Genomic DNA, 14,643 nt, shown 5'->3' with positions numbered 1-14,643 from the left:
CTATATAGCTAGTAATATTCCACGGAATATCAAAATCGAGGAATATGTATAATATAACTTGAATTCGTCAGTATATTTACGGTATATTTTAAAATAGGCTGTATATTTTGGTATATTTCTGAGGTGTAAGACCGTATATGTTATCGATAAACCCACAGATCAAAACACCACTTGAAGTTTGCGAAATTAAATTTATAAATAAATTGCAGGAAATAATTGTGAGCTATTTCAAAATACGGTAGTAAAATTTAAAGATCCGGGAATAGGAACGCACACAGCCGTGCACATACAAATACGGAATAAATTCCACACACTACGCAGCACTTATTTTGTTCGGGTGAGTAAGAAGAAGAACAAATATTTGTATGAGTCATCAAGTGGGAAACGAGTTATCAGATTGAACCTCTTGTTTATATTTCGTTTCATTGGAATCAGTCTGACGTCATCACTTGGGCAAAGATGAAAACCCCCGTGTCCGCCGCTTCCCTATCCAGTGCGAATGCATCGAGCGCCAGTGCTGGATCGGGCGCCACACCAATTGTGCCAAAGACGGAACCAGTAGGCAACGAAGAGAGTTCGACGATGTCGTTGGATTTCCAAACACCTGGCATCACCTCAACGCCCAATGCGAATAAACGTCCGGGCTTCTTGGACCTGAACAACAAGGCAGCGAAGAACAAACGCATTATAGCGCCGCTGGTGATTAATTCGCCAGATCTGCAAGCCAAGACCGTCAACACACCAGACCTGGAAAAAATACTACTGTCCAACCATATGATGCAAACGCCGCAGCCGGGCAAAGTGTTTCCAACCAAGGTGGGACCGGTTACATCCGAACAGGAAGCCTTTGGCAAGGGCTTCGAAGAGGCGCTGCAGAACCTGCACACAAATTCGCAGGCCTTCCCTGCCAGCAATCCAACCGCCAACCCAACTGTCACTGGCACTACTATGACGGCAGTGAATAATGGCATCAGCGGTGGGACCTTCACCTATGCCAACATGGGCGAGGGCTTCCCTGTCATCAAGGATGAGCCCCAGAACCCAGCCGGCTCTCCAACGGTTAGTCCAATCGATATGGAAACACAGGAAAAGATCAAGCTGGAGCGCAAACGTCAACGGAATCGCGTTGCCGCATCTAAGTGCCGCAAGCGAAAGCTGGAACGCATCTCGAAGCTGGAGGACCGCGTGAAGATATTGAAGGGCGAGAACGTTGATTTGGGCGGCATTGTGAAAAGTCTCAAGGATCATGTGGCGCAGCTGAAGCAGCAGGTCATCGAGCATATGGAAGCCGGATGCACTGTACCAACTATTTCGGCGCCAGCCTTGCTGTCGGGCAAATAACATATGGACACACCTGAGGAGCCGTTTACGTTACCAGCAGAGAGGGAGGATGATGAGCAGATGGATTTGATGACAGATTTGGGACCAGACAGTATCGAGGATCAGGCTATAAATCCAGAACTCTTGGAACAGGGAATACCCTTGAAACTCTTTCTAAGAGCAACAACAAGTGCGCCAGAGCTCGATGACTTATCGCCAGCCCCATCGCTGTCAGGAAACGATCTGCTGGGTGTCGTCAGTGTAGATAAATCGGAAGACGGAGACGGTGCTAATCGGCCCGTGGTCCTGTTCATAGTGACAGACAATGGCTGCGATCCACCGGTTGCGAGTTAAGGATCCGGATGTGGTTGGATCCCTGGAGTGCCTTTGCTAATCTTTTATTTCTTTGCAACGTGAAATGGCTTTGACTTTGCTGCAATACTATACACAAATGCTTTTTAAGTGTTTTCGTTTACTTAGTTTTAGCTTAATGTTCAAGTAAAGTATTATCTGTGTTGATTGTAAGATAATATAATGTCAAATATAAATATACATATAGAGTATGATTTTATATAATGGAAACTACTTTCGAAGACCAACCAAATATCTGATAAAAGTATGTGCATATATATGTATTTTACTTCATATATACATAAAAAATTAATTCTAAACTTAAAACTAATTTATTCAGCTTCGTCCTCATTATCATCATCTTCGTCCATTTCCTCGGCATCCTCTTCTACGGCGCTGTCGACTTGGGTTTCGTCGTTTATTCCGTCCTCAACGTGCAACTGGAAGCCATCACTCTTTGTCCAGGAGCACTGAATCGTCATTCGGAACTTGGCCATTGGTTTGCCCACCAATTTGAGTATACGCGCTTGCTCGGGTGTAAGGACCTTTCCCTCTTCGCATACGGTGTAATCACTGTAGATGGTCACGATGCCCTTTTCCAGCTTGGTGGGCATGCCCAACGAACGCAAATGGGGCTCCATGGAGTGGGCAAAGTCCTCGAGGGGACCGGCTGGCAATGTAACCGTCTCGGTTGCGATAAAACCACTTCGCGCATATTCCACCGCCCAGTAATTTTCTGCCCATTCCAAGACTTCCTCTTTGGACTTTTCTGTGAACAGTAGACCCACCTGGCCGTTAAGGCGCTTGGCGAGCTGATTCAACACACAAAACATTAGAAATGCTAGATTTTATATGGATAGATTGACAAGAACTTTACCTTGTGCAGACCTGCTTCCATTTCTTCGCTCTTTGTGCGTCCCAGGCCGATTTGCATTACGCGGTTTTTCCCAAAGATGATGCGCGAGTTGTTCTTCCATTCCTGTCGCAGGTCCTTCAGTATACTGTTGCGCATGTTTTGCACCTGGAACACAAATATATTGGGGTACTTTCCTACACAGAATCTGATATCATCGACGAATCGCTGTTTCCAAGCCAGACCCTTGCGGTCGGTCTTTGTTAACGAAACTGTAATAGACGGTCTCTGGATTAAGAACTACTCCAAAGCTTTCCAAATAGCTAAAGACGTACCTTTCTTATCGCGTTTGGAGCGTGGCATCTTTGTGCGCAGGTAAAGACTGGTCTAAATATGAAATTTCAAAACACAAAAATAATGCGAGTAGTAAACACGTGCATGAGCGTGAGATATATCGATGATAGCCGCGCTAGTATCGATAAGTGCTGCTTTCATCGGAATGCATCCTTGGCTTACACGTTGGAGATGGGCGATTGATCGTGATTACTAAAATACCCATGGCAAGTAGGACTCACGCTATATATACATATATTCAGTGTATTATTTTCATATGATTTGTATTTCACAAAAGCATCGATATGAAATGGTATTTAATTCTCACTGCTGGCAATGTTTCTAAATTTATTAACTGTTTTTTAGAGGTATATGGGGAATATATAGAATAGTATAAACTTCAATACTAGCCTAGGCAGAGATATATCATCTCATATTCTTAGTGGTGGGTTTTTTTCTTGCTCTCGCTTGCCGTAGAAACAATCTTAGTATTCGAAATAGATAAAACACAGTTAATAATAGTGTATACAGAATTAATATAACCAATGGAAAAGATCCGCATACCGGAAAAACTGTATTTGTTGTTTTTATTGTTAGTTTATGGTATTCTTGCAGATAACGGAACTATGTATCGGAACCGGGATATATATAGAAGACTGTAATCAAATTGAAATGAAATAGGGTATACAAATTTCCATACTCATGGCGGATACCTGTGACTAGCAACAATGACGTAACGTTCCATACACTTACGTTTCATTCCGTGTATATTTACGTTTATGCGTTGACCTTTTTCGTTTTAACCTTATCTTATAAACAATCAAATAAAAAGGGGTCCCCTTAACGATTAACTCATAATAATAATAATAATAATGTTGTTAGTAATCCACCGGAAATAATGAAAATTTACTAATTTTAGCGCAGTTCAAGTGAAAGATATCGTGGTGTTTTTTGAAATTCAGAGGAAAGATGGCAATTATCTACAAGAAGAATTTACAATCGCGGAATATATACGCCATTTACCTCAACTAGTTGAACTATTTAAATATAGGGGTTTAAGTGGGCTAAGTTCGGTTTTGCATCATACGAGTCGCTATATTGTTGTTGAGCAACAAAAATTAAGGCAAAAACAATGTTTGACCTTTTTTTGGCAAAATCTAATAAGAGCAAGTACTTAAAATAGACCAGTCAAATAGAAAATAGTTTCATTAATCGTATAAAAGTATATAAAGGCCCGGTTGACAACATTTAAGTAATTGTCGCTCACATTCAAAAAAGTTCGATTTGGCGCGCACCACTCGGTATATTTTTCAAGTGAGACCGTATATACTGTAGAAACTGGTTTTCGCCGCGCTCCCATGAGGTGGTTTTTAGTGCTAAATGGTATTTTTGTCATCTATTAATTTCATTTTCAATTTTATATAAAAATCCAATAAATGCCAGTATTTCGAATAGGCCAATCATGTATAGAATTGATTCATCAATCGTACAAAATTGAGTGGGCATGGCTAAATGTTCCATATAGATAGTATTATTCAACGGAACAAAGAATATGAGGAATTGGTCGTTTTTTGAATCGAATTTGAATTCGCCGCAGTTTCGCTTTAGCAACAATGAGTCCCATTCCACAAAATGTTGCGGCAACATTTACTTGAAAACCGTGTTTTAGTCAAAGTACAATAAAAGCAAGGACTACAAACTAACCAATTTTGTAGAAAATTGCTTCATTAATCGTATAAAATTATGTGGGCATAGATAAAGGCCCGGTTGACAACATTTAAATCCTTGTCGCTCACATTCAAAAAAGTTCGATTTGGCGCGCACCACTCGGTATATTTTTCAAGTGAGACCGTATATACTGTAGAAACTGGTTTTCGCCGCGCTCCCATGAGGTGTTTTTTAGTGCTAAATGGTATTTTTGTCATCTATTAATTTCATTTTCAATTTTATATAAAAACCCAATAAATGCAAGTTTTTTGAATAGGCCAATCAAGTATAGAATTGATTCATCAATCGTGCAAAATTAAGTGGGCATGGCTAAATATTCCATATAGATAGTATTATTCAACGGAACAAAGAATATGAGGAATTGGTCGTTTTTTGAATCGAATTTGAATTCGCCGCAGTTCGATTTAGCAACAATGAGTCCCATTCCATACACAATGTTGCGGCAACATTTACTTGAAAACCGTGTTTTAGTCAAAATTCAATAAAAGCAAGGACTAAAAACTAACCAATTGTGTAGAAAATTGATTCATTAATCGTATAAAATTATGTGGGCATAGATAAAGGCCCGGTTGACAACATTTAAATCCTTGTCGCTCACATTCAAAAAAGTTCGATTTGGCGCGCACCACTCGGTATATTTTTCAAATGAGACCGTATATTTCGGTGCTGTTCTGAGGGTCATACTGTAGAAATACTGGTTTTCGCCGCGCTCCCATGGTATTTTTGTCAATTTCATCAATCTATTAATTTAATTTTCAATTTTATATAAAAATCCAATAAATGCAAGTATTTCGAATAGTCCCATCATGTATAGAATTGATTCATCAATCGTACAAAATTGAGTGGGCATGGCTAAATGTTCCATATAGATAGTATTATACAACGGAACAAAGAATATGAGAAAATTTGAATTCGCCGCAATTCGCCGCAGTTCGCCCCAGTTCGCTTTAGCAACAATGAGTCTCATTCCATACACAAATGTTGCGCATTCCATACACAAAAGTTGCGGCAACATTTACTTGAAAACCGTTTTTTGGTCAAAATAAAATACATAATGGTAATTAAAAGAAGCAATCTTGTAGAAAATGCATTTATCTATGGGATAAAGCTAAGTGGGCAAATCTATATAGCTTGAAATATAGGCAATACCCGATTCGCCGCAGTTTCGCTATTGCAACAATGAGTCCCATTCCATACACAAATGTGTCGCATTCCATGCACAAATGTTGCTAATTCCAAGCACACATACCCTGGGGGAAATGGATGTTATAGAATTGTGAATACGTTTGTCTTCCAAGGCTCAGTAGGTATCAGGATCGAGATAAATATATACAAGATACTAGTAATGTACTTGAATATGTCTAAAGAATATCAATTTGAGAAAAGGTCTTTATAAATCACGTTTCATCTTCATATAAAATTAACAAAATAGGGTATACAAAGGCCTATACTACGGCTTTCACGCAACATAGTGACTCTTTTTCTGTTAGACTTTTTCGTTTAAACCTTTTTTTACAGTAAATACAATAAAAGCAAGGATTAAAAACTATTCAATCTTGTAGAAAATTTATTCATCAATGTGAGAAAATTATGTGGGAATTGCTAAAAGATTTAATAAGTCAGCATTATTCAATGGAATATCAAAATTGAGCAATATGAACGAATTTCCTTTTTCGTTTGTTTTGATTGACCTATTTCGCTACTTGTTTTTTGTTTGACTTATTTCACTAAAACCTCTTCTTACGCAAAATGCAATAAAAGCAAGTGTTTTAAATAAGCCAGTCAAGTTGAGAATAGTTTAATTAATCGGATATAATTATGTGGGCATGGCTAAATGTTCTATATAGCTGGTAATATTCGACGGAACAAAGAAAATGGGGAATATGAATAATATAACTTGAGTTCGTCAGTATATTTACGGTATATTTTTTTAATGAAACGGTATATTTTGGTATATTTCTGACAGTCAGACCGTATATTTGATCAATAAGTCCGCGGTCACACTGGTGGGAAATAAATATCATTTTGTTAATAAGTTTTGCAAATTAATAAAACAGTGTAAGTTATTATTGTCGCACATCGGAACAAGTGTCTATATGGTGTAATATGTAATATCGCGAATGGGCAGTGAGTCATGCAAGTTGTGAATCGTCCGTCGGTCGGTTTCTGACCGCCATGTTGTCGGCGGCCCTAATTTTCTTTTATAAACCACATACGTACATATTTATCGATTTGATTGCCTAATTGGATCGCTCTATGGGAATTCAATGTTCCCTAAGTGCTACGTGTGATTAACAACTATACTATTGCCAAATACCAGTAGAATTACCGCATACGTATGTGAGAGAATAGGACGCCGATGACGTAATTTTTTTCGTCTTGTTCTTTGTAAATTGACAAGTAAAAAGTAAACAGCGTTGCCAGCAACAAAAACTTTAATTCAGTTACTCTTTAAAAAATAAGTGGAGGTGATATCTCGCCTCGCCAGTCCATATGCTCTGTGCAGAGCGAGAATTCAATGGTTGCCACATTAGAATTAAGGCAATTTGCTGCTTCTTATCAATGGTATACATCTGCCGATTAGGTTCCTCCTTCAGGGCCATAAAGTTAAGATAAAAACGTAATCTGCGAGCAGATAACCGCCTCGTCTGAAAATTTCAACAGGTAGTGGGGAAACTGGAAAGTATCGTTCTCGAAAACTCTTCAACATCCATAGAATACAAAATTGCCAGTCAGTGATGGACGATGTTAATGCGTCATGGCATCAACTTTTTAATTTATATATTTATTTTATTGTGTTCCATGCCCATACACACCCAGTTAAGCTTGGCTGGTATGCTTAAAGTTTAAATATTAACATCGGCTGACGCAAAGCAGAGCACACCTGGCAGCATTACTGCCACCGTCAGGTTGGCAACGCTGCAATACGCTCACTTGTGGCGGGCATGCGCCGCCTGTGTATGTGTGCCTCTCCGCACACTATGACAGAATCACATCATAGCAGCACAGATACAGTGCCGTCGCTTTCATTCGGTCGTTGGTAGTGTTCGTCGTCGTTTCAAGTTAATCGAGAATGTAAGTAATATTTAGTTGGGCCGAAAAGTATGTGTGCACTAAATACATGAAATATTGGTGCGAATGTGTGCAGGTATATGCTGAAATTATAAAACGGAAAATATGCCAGAACACGTGTAAAATCGGTTAAAACGAATTCGAGAAATGATGGAAAATTTAGCAGAATGTACGTGCACATATACCGTACTGCGCAAATATGGTTTTACCAAGAGTACTACCTTTTTACGCATCATTCCATAAGGGATCGATCAAAAAAAATCCTACGCAAAACGTAGAACCTGTGAATATGTGCGAAAAAAAGAGTGCCCGAGTTGCCAGGGTATTGGTGTATGTATGTATGTGATGCGGTGAGATTCGTTTTTCATCAGCTCGGTTAAATTGTAGGCGGCGGGCATAGCCGACTTCTATATACACATATATGTACAGCATATATACGTACATATATATAAACTTGGATGGGGACACGCGGTTAGGTGTGTTTTTGAACTCAACACACTTTTGTCCGACTGTGGTAGATACATTTTCTCTCGCCGCCTATGCGGCTATCGGTGTTTGTGTGTGTGCGAGAGTATTTTTGTACGCGTTCGCTCTCCTCACTGCTCTCAGATATTTTTATAATTCTGTAGCGCCGCACTTAGAAACACGATTGCCCCAAGCACCCCACCGCCATCGTCAAGAGCCTAATACTGATACATTGCCCACAAAAGTTAGTAACTTCCCTCACACACATCCATATGAACGTGTTGCTGTGTGTCTACATGTAGAGGAATTTCTACATTCTACGTTTCTATTCTTTTTAGCTACTGCGCATGCTGGGTACAATTCACCGTTGCTTGGCTCATGGGCCGGCGCAAGAACACTCACACTCTCGCACACAGTACTCATGTACATAGTATGGCGGTCTTTAAAGTGCCGTCATCATCGTCTGCCCCATGCCGACCGACACTTTTGTAGACTTCGCTCGATGCGGCTCCTCCGGTCTCCGGCTGGTGTGTCACAAAACTTTTTGTAACGCAATGCATGTGTGTGCGTGCGTGTGGAATGCATGGGGATGAGCAATGTGAGCGCCGATTCTTCCTCTTCTCGATGATGATCATCATCTGAGATTTGTGTTTTGCGTGGTCGGGACAAGTTTTAATCTATGTATTCAAGCACAGGTCTTTCCACCGAAAACCCCATATACGGGAGAGCATTACGTTACGCCTCGCTTAATGTTTTGGCAATTAGGGTGCTAGAAAAACACGTCGATTGACCCAGAAACGAGTTGGTCGCCAAACCTACTCCCCTGTCTCTCTCTGTCCCTCACCCACACATTCGTATATTATGTACTTGGATATATTGTTTGCTTTGATACAAAGGGTCAATGCTTTTTGATTTGGCAGTCGATAGCTAGCGGCATATGTAGTCCGGAGCACAATGCAAAAATCCAACTGATGGATTGCTTGTTGGGGGGTTGGAGTGGGTGGTAAAACATCGAAAGTGCTGACCGGTGATTTCAATCATTGCTGCTGCGTTTTTGCTTGATGTCGAGGCTTCTTCGTCTGTCGGTTCTCCCATTTTTTACTCTCGACGGAAAACAAAAAGTTTTATCCAGAGTGGCCGTTGTCTAAAAATACCAGCAACGCCCACATGCATTCCCCCACACAGAACAATTTACCTCCCTCCCTCCCACTCACTCCATCGTGCTCGATTCGAATCCAGCTTTCTCTAGGCAGAAAGGCGGAAATTAATCGATTTCCTGTCAAACAGAACCGGAAAATTGATCCTACGATAAAATTTGATCCTATTGCTTTGCTCGAAACATTTGCTAAACGGATTACGTGAGTCAGATGTGCAGTTCTGGCACAATTTGTTTTGTTGAGAATAATAATGATTCGCATAGCCGGTTGCTTACTGTGCAAATAATGGAGTGCGTCACTGTACGCTTGCAATCAAACGTACATATCGTAAATACATACATATGTATGCACGGACATAAATATCTATCTTTGGCACACTCAAATACACACATACATACATAGTAAAACACACGAGAACACATACACCAACGAGTCACAGAGGCGAGCCGCCTTTGCTCTATTTTTTCTCCGTTTGTCTTCCTCTCTCTCTCAGAATTCTTTTTTATTCATGATTTATTTTTATCTTTGTTGTCGGACTTGTGTGTTTTACACGTCTTTTCGACTTTTCCATCCACTTCTCGTACACAGACGATCGCTGAAAATCTGCCTGTCAGATAGTCCGTCCTCGTACTAATCGTCTTGTTTAACTGACTCTAAACTGAGCTTTAAAATGGTTGAGGCACGTGTGTGTACCATGTACTTGCCTTGTAAATTAGCCATTCAATCAGCGTTTGGCCTTCTGTGAGTCATCAAAAGTTTTAAACTTGACACTTTCTCTCAGCGGAAGCATGACAACAAAGTAAATATGTGTGGCTTACCCTGTGTAAATGTTGCAGGTAGCACAATTTGGGTGTATTGGGTAGAAGGAGAGGAAGCAATATCTAACCATAGTCCATGGATATAAGTATTCATCTATGAGATCTTAAACCGAATTCCTTATTTTATTCGGAAATTATGTTTATATAAAATTTAATGAATTTGTTGTTGTTTACTTGAAATATGTTCTTGCAGAAAGCCAATAAAAACAACTTTGTGGCGTATTCCTGTTGCTTTAATTGATTTTTCCTCTGGGATCTATATATATATACGCCGTGTGAACGACAGACACACCCCACATACATCCTTAGTTTTGTGAAGTAATTGAAAAAAAAAAACAAACAAAATGTCGACAGTCGATAAGGAAGAACTGGTCCAGAAGGCTAAACTGGCCGAGCAATCAGAACGGTAAGCAATGACTGAACACTATGGTATGTTTATTCAAATATTTACTGAACCTATATTTTCTATATATGTAGCTACGATGACATGGCCCAGGCCATGAAGTCCGTCACAGAAACGGGCGTCGAACTCTCAAATGAGGAAAGAAATCTGCTCTCCGTTGCCTACAAAAATGTGGTCGGTGCACGCAGGTAAGTCGTACGAACCGGGACTTGATTAATGTCTTTAAACATACATCAATGGTAATATTTTACGCTGACACTTAACTCTTTCTATCGTCCCCATCCCACCCTACAACCCTACAACCAAACAACCCTGTCTGTTTGTCAACCAGGTCATCGTGGCGCGTCATCTCCTCCATTGAGCAGAAAACCGAAGCATCTGCTAGAAAACAACAGCTTGCCCGTGAGTACAGAGAGCGTGTGGAGAAGGAGCTGCGGGAAATCTGCTATGAAGTTTTGGTAAGTAATACACACTCGAAGGACTGCGCAAGTCCGTCCGTCCCGTCACGTCCCGTCCCGACAGCCTGTCAGCCGTCCGCCATTTGGCTGTCCTTGTTTTATGGGTTGTAATTGGTCCATCTAATTATTTTTATCCACACATCACGCAGCCGATACACACAATTTACGGTGTGCTGTTCATCTAAAATTATTGATGGCTATGTCTGTAGGCCAAAGCCTCGAACCTGTCAGCCGTTATCCGCACCGCATAGAAGAGCCCCAAACGAGCTCAGCTGTCGGTCGGTCGGTAGGGCGGGCGTGTGGGGCTGGGGCTAAGGCTAGGGGTGGCTGTGGTATGGTGGTTGGCGTGGAAAGCACAGTTTTGTGCGCTTCTTTCTTTCCCCTGTGAAATATCAAATTTGTTTCAATCAATAAATCTATTTTTAAAATGAACATTTTCCACTTTACCCCCACATACATTCTGAGAGTGGCTTTGGCCTATACAATACCCGTATTTCCCCCATAAATACTTGGATCAAAAAATAGACCATGGCCAGGGATGAACTTGAGTTTTCCTTGGGCTTGGTATTTCCCCTTCCCTTCTCCTCTCTTATGTAAGCCTTAATTCAACTCGTACTTGATTGAATTTTAAATGGAAAATTCTATGCCCAGGCTTATAATAATCTTGGGAGCTCTTTTGGCTAATTAAAAGTACATTTACATTGTCTGTCTTCAAAAAGTTATTAAAATTACCGTTTTTGTTTTACAGGGACTTCTGGACAAATATCTTATTCCAAAAGCCAGCAATCCCGAGAGCAAGGTGTTCTATCTGAAGATGAAGGGCGATTATTACAGGTATTTGGCCGAGGTTGCCACAGGAGACGCACGCAATAGTAAGTATTTCGGGGGCAGGGACCCCACCAAAGTATTATATACAAAATGCACCTATACAAAAGAAACACAAGATATGCAATATATATCTATATAAATCCAATCCAAACTCCATTCTTAAAAATGCAGCTGTTGTTGATGACTCGCAAACCGCTTACCAGGATGCATTTGACATTAGCAAGGGAAAAATGCAGCCAACACATCCAATCCGTTTGGGTCTGGCCCTTAACTTCTCAGTCTTCTATTATGAGATCTTAAACTCTCCAGACAAAGCTTGCCAGTTGGCTAAACAGGTTAATAACTGAACGAACAATGAATCAATGAACTTTATTGGAAATGTATGGCAAGCGAGCAAAGCAAAAAAACAAAAAACATAAAAACTCTACTTCTCTATCTCTATCTATATAAGAACTATCCCATATCCATATACAACTGTTTCAATATTTTTTCTAACTTGCTTTAATTTGTTTCGTTTCTTTTATTATTGTAATTAAAAAAAATCGTGTAAATTGTTAAGCCGTCGTTGAGGACTCGAAAAAAGCCTATCAGGAGGCGTTTGATATTGCAAAAACCAAAATGCAGCCAACACATCCAATCAGATTAGGGCTCGCACTCAACTTTTCCGTCTTCTATTACGAAATTATCAATTCACCAGCGAGGGCTTGTCATTTAGCTAAACAGGTTCAGTTCAACTTATGCATATCTCTGTCTTAAGTCTGCTCTAACCTAGCTTCCGAATCTAATTCTAATTTCCCTCAATACTAATCCACAAACAAACCACACGCCCACACACCCACACACACATACACACACCCGCATAAGTTGTCGTTGTTTTGTGACTAAAATTCTGAGAGAAGCATTTCCAGCGATTACTAAAAACCACAATTTAAAAGAGCTTAATCCCCAAGCCAAGTTGAAGGATACTATATATATGTCAATATGTACGTGAACAAAGCGTTTCAGGACAATGGGAGAGGTGTGTGACGGGATCCCAAAATTAATAACGAGAGAAGACTGCGCACCGAAATACTATTGTACCAAGTTCGATGTAAAAATCATTTTTGATGGTTTCTTTCAACAGACTTAGTCCTGAAAAGCTGTATATATCCTTCTCTTTACCCCGAATCGCATGAGAAATGCTTAAAAAAACATTGCCTGTAATCTAACTAACGACCGACCCGACCGACTTACCTGCGGCCTTTGCTGGTGAACAATTTTTTTTTATTTTCTCCTTTTTTTTTTTTAGTTAAGGTCAAAATTCGTTTGTTATTTTGGTTTTGTATATTCCGCTTTCAAGTTTAGTTTAAAGTTTAGTAGAGTTGTTAAGTGAAGCGATAAGAAATTGTGAATGTTTGATGATCCTAACGCAACTTTAAAAATGCTTTTGTTTTACCAACTTGATTTTGCCTTGCCAAACATTTCCTCTAATGAAGAACGCCCCAAAAGAACGCTGACTAATAATGAATTCTGTTTGTTCCCGATTCAGGCGTTCGATGATGCGATAGCCGAGTTGGACACACTCAACGAGGACTCATACAAAGACTCGACACTCATCATGCAACTGTTGAGGGATAACCTGACTCTCTGGACCTCCGACACCCAGGGCGATGGCGATGAGCCACAGGAGGGCGGCGACAACTAACCAAACAACTAAGCAAAATGTTTCCTTTTTGACTATGCAAATATTATTCAGTAATACAAACAAAAACAAAACAAAAACCAGAAACAACAAGGAGAAACAAATATAAATGCAAAACGCAAACAGCAAAGCAAAAACACAAGCAACAAATTGAAATGAAACGATAATACCAGGCAGGCAGACAGCAACAGGAGACAGGCAGGAAGAGGAATCATATGCAACATTTAATTCAAAATTACAGAATTGCAGAATGCTTTTCATTTGAAGCCGTGGATCGTGGTTAGAACATTATAGAGCGTGCTCTACAGAAACGTAAGGTTTTATTTGCCTATATACCTATACATAGTTGTATGTATATGTAGCATGTAGGAGGCCGACCCCACTGATCCGAGTCAAATGAATGATCCAATCCACTGCAACTGCTTGAGCATACAATTCCACACATAGAGATAGGGCTTCATCGCATCAGTAGACAGACGCATGCTCGGTTTTTGTGCTTTAGTGCGATGATGCTCGTGTGAATTTCCTCATTGAAACAACAACAACCAATCAATAATATTCCTAATTGTATACATAAAACAAAATTAAAGCGATTATTTTCTGTTTTCTGTTTTTATAAATTTTTGCAAGAAATTAAATTAATTATGTAATTTTTGGTCAGGCAGCAACAACAAGCAGAAACTAGAATCAACAACCACAAGCGAACCAAATGAGAAAAACAACAAAAGTAAAACAGAAACTTATGTATTATTTGTAATTCTTTTTCTAAACAAATAAAACCAAAAAAACCTAATTTCCCTTTTTTTGTTTTACATTTTATTTGAAATTTTCTTTAAGTTGCTAAGTTCCCCCATCCATCCACCCACACACACACACAGACAGACACACACATAGACACAGCAAACACAGGGTTGCATTTATAATGCATGTGAGGAACTTGGTTTTGGAATGATCGATCCCCCATTTCCATACTGGGAGGGGGGGCGGCCGTACCGAAACGGGGACCGTATCTGTTAAAGGAAAGTGAAAGTGAGATTGAGAGAAATACAGAATAAAATATAGTTGTTCATTGCTATTTTTTATACATGTCTTACATATAAACAAAAGGTTAAAAAAATACAATTACAAATTTCCTCGTTGTCTTCTCTTGGTATTATACAATAATTGTGAAAAGTG

At 39.7% G+C, this 14,643-nt stretch overlaps 3 protein-coding genes across 4 annotated transcripts; 2 read left to right on the top strand and 1 right to left on the bottom strand.

Annotated features, from left to right (window-relative positions):
• The first annotated feature begins 213 nt into the window (after positions 1 to 213).
• Positions 214 to 1,872, top strand: LOC6592569 (transcription factor AP-1). The gene is made up of 2 exons (XM_002018215.2): positions 214 to 337; positions 436 to 1,872. The coding sequence occupies exon 2, from the start codon at positions 460 to 462 to the stop codon at positions 1,339 to 1,341; it is 882 nt and encodes a 293-aa protein (XP_002018251.1). The 5' UTR covers positions 214 to 337; positions 436 to 459; the 3' UTR covers positions 1,342 to 1,872.
• A 54-nt stretch (positions 1,873 to 1,926) lies between these two features.
• On the bottom strand, positions 1,927 to 2,938 carry LOC6592570 (mRNA turnover protein 4 homolog). The gene is made up of 3 exons (XM_002018216.2): positions 2,860 to 2,938; positions 2,549 to 2,796; positions 1,927 to 2,483 (listed from the first exon to the last, which is right to left on the bottom strand). Exons 1-3 carry the CDS (start codon positions 2,885 to 2,887, stop codon positions 2,004 to 2,006), a joined length of 756 nt encoding a protein of 251 aa, XP_002018252.1. The 5' UTR covers positions 2,888 to 2,938; the 3' UTR covers positions 1,927 to 2,003.
• Positions 2,939 to 10,290: 7,352 nt separating this feature from the next.
• On the top strand, positions 10,291 to 13,576 carry LOC6593012 (14-3-3 protein zeta). 2 transcript variants are annotated; one of them, XM_026985094.1, is made up of 6 exons: positions 10,291 to 10,503; positions 10,575 to 10,688; positions 10,832 to 10,958; positions 11,707 to 11,830; positions 12,346 to 12,509; positions 13,315 to 13,576. In XM_026985094.1, exons 1-6 carry the CDS (start codon positions 10,442 to 10,444, stop codon positions 13,468 to 13,470), a joined length of 747 nt encoding a protein of 248 aa, XP_026840895.1. In that variant the 5' UTR covers positions 10,291 to 10,441; the 3' UTR covers positions 13,471 to 13,576. The 2 variants fall into 2 exon arrangements, with proteins under 2 accessions (XP_026840895.1, XP_002018253.1); XM_002018217.2 differs by lacking the exon at positions 12,346 to 12,509 and adding an exon at positions 11,958 to 12,121 and having other exon boundaries at positions 10,296 to 10,503.
• Positions 13,577 to 14,643: the final 1,067 nt, after the last annotated feature.

This window comes from Drosophila persimilis, unplaced genomic scaffold, assembly GCF_003286085.1.
Source record: "Drosophila persimilis strain 14011-0111.01,24,50 unplaced genomic scaffold, DperRS2 tig00000002-arrow-pilon, whole genome shotgun sequence".
NCBI lineage: Eukaryota > Metazoa > Arthropoda > Insecta > Diptera > Drosophilidae > Drosophila > Drosophila persimilis.
This window is presented reverse-complemented; position numbering and strand designations above follow the sequence as displayed.

Bases quoted from the DNA above. Each gene is read 5' to 3' on its own strand.
- LOC6592569 (XM_002018215.2), top strand. From the start codon at position 460: ATGAAAACCCCCGTGTCCGCCGCTTCCCTATCCAGTGCGAATGCATCG.
- LOC6592570 (XM_002018216.2), bottom strand. From the start codon at position 2,887: ATGCCACGCTCCAAACGCGATAAGAAAG. The intron at 2,797-2,859 runs GTACGTCTTTAG...CGTCTATTACAG, and splicing joins CTCCAAACGCGATAAGAAAG to TTTCGTTAACAAAGACCGAC. The intron at 2,484-2,548 runs GTAAAGTTCTTG...GTGTTGAATCAG, and splicing joins TGGAAGCAGGTCTGCACAAG to CTCGCCAAGCGCCTTAACGG.
- LOC6593012 (XM_026985094.1), top strand. From the start codon at position 10,442: ATGTCGACAGTCGATAAGGAAGAACTGGTCCAGAAGGCTAAACTGGCC. The intron at 10,689-10,831 runs GTAAGTCGTACG...TTTGTCAACCAG, and splicing joins AATGTGGTCGGTGCACGCAG to GTCATCGTGGCGCGTCATCT. The intron at 12,510-13,314 runs GTTCAGTTCAAC...TTCCCGATTCAG, and splicing joins CTTGTCATTTAGCTAAACAG to GCGTTCGATGATGCGATAGC.